The sequence below is a fragment of the Scyliorhinus torazame genome, chromosome 9 (genome assembly GCF_047496885.1).
Source record: "Scyliorhinus torazame isolate Kashiwa2021f chromosome 9, sScyTor2.1, whole genome shotgun sequence".
NCBI lineage: Eukaryota > Metazoa > Chordata > Chondrichthyes > Carcharhiniformes > Scyliorhinidae > Scyliorhinus > Scyliorhinus torazame.
The window spans coordinates 99,677,428-99,683,690 of record NC_092715.1 but is presented as its reverse complement, the minus strand read 5'-3'; the positions used below and the strand labels follow the sequence as shown (position 1 = coordinate 99,683,690).

Below are 6,263 nucleotides of genomic sequence, written 5' to 3'. Positions count from 1 at the left end.
CGCTTTGAGGGCTTTGGGTAAGTGGAAGGGAATAATTAGAGGAGAGGTGGAACATAGGGTGTCTCTGTACGCTGATGACCTTTCACCTTACAAGACGGAACCGGTCAACACTCTGGGTGATATAATGGAACTACTGAGGTGCTTTGGCCTCTTTTCCAAATATAAATTAAATCTGGAAAAGGGTGAGTGTTTTCCGGTGAACCCCCCGGGGAGGGGGGCCAACCTGGGGGTTCTTCAATTTCGCTTCGCTGGATCAAATTTTAGGAATCTGGGGGTCCAAGTGGCTCGATATTAGACCCAACTTCATAAACTATTCTGGTAAGTACAGTCAAGACTAACCTGCAAAGGTGGGATAACCTTCCCCGGACCTTGATGGGCAGGGTCCAGTCGATCAAAATGAACATTCTGCCACAATTGTTGTATTTTTTGTATCCACTGGTCTTCCTTCCAAAGTCTTTTTTTGGGAGGGTCGAGAAGTTGATGTCATCCTTTACATGGATGGGCAATACTTTGAGGATTCACAGGGGAGTCCTTCAAAGGGATAAAATGTCAGCGAGGCCTGGCATTGCCAAAGCTGATATTTTGTAATTGGGCAGCTAATGCAGAGAAGGTGTTGGGTTAGTGTAGTGATCCAGGAGCGATGGAGGTACAAATAGAATCAAGGTCATGTAGAGGGTCTGGTTTGGGGGCATTCGTGACAACCCCGCTCCTGTCCTCACCAACAAAGTATTTGTTAAATCCAGTAGTTGTTTCCACTTTGAAGATATGGGGACAATTTTGACAAACTTTTAAATTGGGGTTAGTGTCGAAGCTGGGCCCCATCTGTGTTAACCATCTGTTCGAGCCGGCGAGATTAGATGCCACGTTCAGGGGATGGGAAGGAAAGGCGTTGGAGAGAGTGCGTGATTTGTTCCTCGAGGAGTGGTTTGCCAATATGGAGGAATTGACAGAAAGGTTTGGGCTCTCAGGTTCAAATTCATTCAGATATCGGCAAGTTCGTTACTTTGTGAAACAGGTTTCCCGACATTTCCTGTAGAGCTGTCAACATCCCTAATGGGAGGGTTCTTTTGCTCGCGGTGTCGGAGGAAGGGGCACTTTAACTATTTATGGACAAAAATTTTCAGCAGATTCGGTGTCGGTGGATGGGGTTAAGGCCAGGTGGGAGGAGGAGTTGGAGGATGGTGGTAGCTGAGGATCAAACGGATTTTATAAAGTGCAGGCAGCTCTCTAGCAACATCAGGAAGCAGTTAAATGTGGTTATGACTCTGTCAGGTGGGCAGGTGCCGGAGGTTATTGTTTCTATGGATGCAGAGAAGGCCTTCGATCGGGTGGAGTGAAGGTACTTATTTGAAATTTGGGGTAGGTTTGGGTTTGGCCCGAAGTTTGAGGTGTGGATGCGTTATTTGTATGTATCCCCGGTGGCAAGTGTACGTATAAATGAGATGAGTTTGAGGAGTTTTGGACTGCTCAGGTATGCGACAGGGCCGTCCGTTGTTGCTGTTGTTGTTCGCACTGTTGTTGACAATGGCTGTAATAATGGAAGTCATTGTGCTGCCAATAGAAGAGAATTGATTCACATGTGGGCAGCACGGTAGCATGGTGGTTAGCACAATCGCTTCACAGCTCCAGGGCCCCAGGTTCGATTCCCGGCTTGGGTCACTGTCTGTGCGGAGTCTGCACGTTCTCCCCGTGTCTGCGTGGGTTTCCTCCGGGTGCTCCGGTTTCCTCCCACAGTCCAAAGATGTGCAGGTTAGGTGGATTGGCCATGCTAAATTGCCCTTAGTGTCCAAAATTGCCCTTAGTGTTGGGTGGGGTTACTGGGTTATGGGGATAGGGTGGAGGTGTTGACCTTGGGTAGGGTGCTCTTTCAAAGAGCTGGTGCAGACTCGATGGGCCGAATAGCCTCCTTCTGCACTGTAAATTCTATGATTCTATGATACACGATGGCAACAAAAGTGTGACTGTGACCTCAGGGTCTGTGGAGTGGCAGGGGATTGTGAGGGGGAGCAGGGAGCACCGGGTGTTGTTATACACAGATGACCTGTTGCTGTTTGTGTCAGACCTGCTGGCGAGAATGGGTCGGATCATGAGAATATTGGAGAGGTTTGGGGCCTTCACTGGGTGTAAGTTGAATGTTGGGAAGAGTGAGGAGTTTCCGGTGAATGTGGTGGTGCAGGGGGGGGGTTGGGGGGGTGCAACTTGGGGGTGTTGCCATTCAAGATAGCTTGGGAAAGGTTCAGGTACTTGGGGATTCAGGTGACGAGGGAATGGGCTACGATGGACAGGTGAGATTTGACAACGTTCGTGGAGGAGTTTAGGGGAGATTTAAAGAGATGGGTCACGCTATACCTGACAGTGGCAGGGAGGGTGCAGGTGGCAAAGATGAATGTGCTGCCAAGGTTCCTGTTTCTTTCCAGACCCTCCCGATCTTTCTCCCTAAAGACGTCTTTCGGAATTTGAGACAGTGATCTCGGCGTTCCTACGGGCAGGGAAGGAGCAGAGGGTAACGAGGGCTCTGTTACAGAGGCAGGGACAGAAAGTGGATTGGCACTACCAAACCTCTGCACTATTATTCGGCGGCAAATGTGGAGACGATGAGGCGATGGTGGTGGGGGGGGGGGGGGGAGGTGGTACAGGATGGAAGAGGAGTCCTGTAGGAGATCCAGCCTGAGGGCGATGGTAACGGCTATGCTGCCATTGGCTTCAGGGAAGAATACAGGGAGCAATACAGTCAATGGTCAGGGTGTGGAATCAGTTGAGGAGACGCTTTAAGTTGGAGGGGGTGTCGGTGTTGATACCGCTGTGTTAGAGCCACAGGTTCAAGCCGGAGGAATTGGGTGGGATGTATGGGAAATGGAGGGAGGCGGGGCTGGAGAGGGTGAGGGACTTGTACTCGGAAGGAAAGTTTGCAGGTCTGGATGAGTTGCAGGAGAGGTTTGATTTACCGAGGGGGATTTAGATATATTTAGTTAGATGCAGGTGAGTAATTTTGCGTGAAAGAGTGGAGGGCATTTCCCAGGTTGCCAGAGAACACTTTACTGGAGCAACTGCTGCTCCTGGATGAGTTGGGGGAGTGTAGGATTGGAGATATATAAGGGTGGTTGGGGGAGCAGGGGGCGCATGTGATGAGGATCAAGAACAAATGGGAGGAGCTGGGGGGAAAATAGGCTGGGGACTGTGGTATATAGGGGACATATGACTCGGACGAGGATGAGTGGGTTCTTCCAAAGGGTGACCGATGAGTGTGAGAAGTGTGGGCGAGGGCCGGCGAATCATGTGCACACATTCTGGGGTTGCGAGAAGCTGGGGAGATACTGGGAGCAGTATTCTGGGGGTAGAGGTCAGGCCAGTGGTGATTTTGGGGGTATCAGAAGTGCCAGAACTGGTGGAGGGGAAGGGGGCTGTTGTTGTGGCCTTCGCCTCACTAATTGCCGGCGAAGGATCTTGCTGTGTTAGAGGTTGGATATGCTGCCGGGAGTGATGACCTGATTGGGGGACTTGTACGATTTTTCCGGTTGGAGAAGATTAAGTTTGAGTGGAAGGGTCAGAGGAGGACTTTGAGATGCGGTGGGGTTTGTTCATGACAACGTTTGAGGAATTGTTCATCGCAGGGGCAGTGTGGGAGGGTATAAAAGGGGAGAAAATTGTACAAACTGTGGACTGTGATTGTGTGGAGTGTGTTTTGTTTTTCCCTGTTTTGCACTTGTTTGGAATAAATTACATTTTAATAAAGTAGAAAGTTAAGTACATCAGTAGGGGAGCAATCGAGGGATTCTAACAGAGATGCTAGCCATTTATTGTTTATTTCAAATAATTGGTCACTGTTAGTTGTGGGGGGGGGCGGTTAGGTTTAGTGGGGATTGTTCTATTTTTGTTTTTTATGATTAATGTATGTAAATGTGTTTATTTTTTGTATTTTAGAAATTGAACAATGTTAATGATAATTTTTTTTTAATGTTGAACCTTTCTAAAACAATAACCTCGTGTCCATACTCGAACCTTTATATTAAATAGAATTTAACATTTAATTCAAGAGACCGTTCATGTCTGTCCATTTATTATGGCAACGGTTACAGCAAAGTAAATGGAGGTGTCTGAGGGGTTGCTGTTGAAAGGCTCTGAGAGAAGAATATGTATGGACTGAAATGACTGCTGAAAGAAAGCAGAGGCGTCAGCCTCTCTCCCCAACACCAATCCAGTGTTACACTGGACCTGCCATCAGATGACGTGGGTGACAGATCTGGATGTTTCAGCGCAGAGATTAATGATCTGGGGCTCTTAATCTTTCTGTTCGAGCGGCGGGAGGGTGGCGTTTCACCTCCAACCTAAACACACGAATAACTGAAATAACATGTCGATGGAGACCGCGATTACCTGGGGCAGTCCAGCTCAAATAAACTTTTCCCTGGATGCCTGGGGCATGAATTCAGCAGGTAATGTGAGCGAAGTTTTCCAGCTCTCGCTGTACGACAGACGGATCAGAATCACCTCCACCACGGTCATCTTCGCTCTGGCTTTGCTCGGAAACCTGGCAGTGCTGCACAGGACCGGCTGCAGCAAAAGCAGGAGGCGGAAAATTGATTTGCTCCTCATGAACCTGGCTCTGGCGGACCTGTGTGTGTCCATCCTGACGCTGCTGTCTCACATCATTTGGGAGGTGTTGGAAGATGAATGGCTGGCTGGAGATCTGGCGTGCGGAGTTTTCAAAGTTTTGCAGGATTTTGTGCTGATTGCTTCATCCAGCATCACAGCGCTTATCGCATTGGAAAGGCACCAGGTAATAGTGAACCCACTGGAGCCTCCTCTCCCCACCAACATCCTGACTGCCATATCTTGGGTCAGTGCTTTTGTGCTCTCCATCCCCCAAGCCTTTGTGTACAAACTATCAGTACAGGGAGGCAGAGATAAATGCCTGAGCACCTTTGGGCACCTGCCCACATGGCACCTCCAGATGTATATCATATTTGGAGCTATTACTGTTTTCTTTGCTCCCTTTTGCATCCTGTGCGTGGCGTATGCGAGAATCCTCTGGGCCATTTGGAGGAAGGAGCAGCACATTGGAAACTGCGAAGCAAGTAAAAACGCTGAGCAAAAGCCGCGGAGGAGGCCACCCCCAATTATCGCTACCAGTAGCTCCATTCCAAGGGCCAAGGTGAAGACACTGAAGCTGACCCTGGTGATTGCCATTCTCTTTACAGTCTGCGGGTTACCTTATTTTATCATCGAGATGAAAGTCGCCTTCGGGGCCATCACTGAGTCAGACAGCAAGGTGTTTCCGGTCCTGGGAATCCTTGCGCTTTCCAACAGTGCGGCCAACCCGTATGTCTACCTGTTCTTCAAGACTAACAATGCCTACTTGAGGCGGCTGGAGAAGAATGCGTGCTTCGCCTGTCTGAGAGATTACAGAGAGAACACATTCCACAGGGAGCTGTGTGCAGTTGGGATACGAGTGGAGCATTCCAGCCCCAGCACATCTGAAGCAGACACCGCCGTCCACACCGTCCGTCTGTGTCCCAGCAGCGAACTCGCTCCCTGTGATGGATCTGTCTGAAAAGTGGCCAACCCACCTGGCATTCCTGTCCACTGCAGGCGTTCGTCATTTTCTTAAATACATTGGTTACCTCGCCATTGTAGACCCTTCACCCGTTTATTCGTGAGACAGGATCTTGTGCTGTGAAATATAATTTTAAACAAGATACCACCCGCCCTCTCCCCCACCACCACCACATTCCCCAGTCTTGCAAGTACCTGTAAAATATGCAATGAAGAATGGGTCAACTGTGAGACAGCACGGGGCTTTCATAGAATTTACAGTGCAGAAGGAGGCCATTCGGCCCATCGAGTCTGCACCAGCTCTTGGAAAGAGCACCCTACCCAAGGTGAACACCTTCACCCTATCCCCATAACCCAGTAACCCCACCCAACACTAAGGGCAATTTTGGACACTAAGGACAATTTATCCTGGCCACTCCACCTAACCTGCACATCTTTGGACTGTGGGAGGAAACCGGAGCACCCGGAGGAAACCCATGCACACACTGGGAGGATGTGCAGACTCCGCACAGACAGTGACCCAAGCCGGAATCGAACCTGGGACCCTGGAGCTGTGAAGCAATTGTGCTATCCACAATGCTACCGTGCTGCTTTTTGTATGTACCCTGATCAACCATGGATGGTTGGAGAGGACCTTCAGATTAAGAGGGAGATGCACAGAGTTTAAAAGAGGAGACAGCGAACTGACAGAAGAGAGCCAGTCTACTCCA

At 49.5% G+C, this 6,263-nt stretch overlaps 1 protein-coding gene across 1 annotated transcript; it reads left to right on the top strand.

Annotated features, from left to right (window-relative positions):
* Positions 1–4,351: 4,351 nt before the first annotated feature.
* On the top strand, positions 4,352–5,551 carry LOC140430116 (probable G-protein coupled receptor 150). The gene has a single exon (XM_072517632.1). It carries the CDS (start codon positions 4,352–4,354, stop codon positions 5,549–5,551), a length of 1,200 nt encoding a protein of 399 aa, XP_072373733.1.
* Positions 5,552–6,263: the final 712 nt, after the last annotated feature.

Coding starts and splice junctions, on each gene's coding strand:
- LOC140430116 (XM_072517632.1), top strand. CDS start 4,352: ATGTCGATGGAGACCGCGATTACCTGGGGCAGTCCAGCTCAAATAAAC.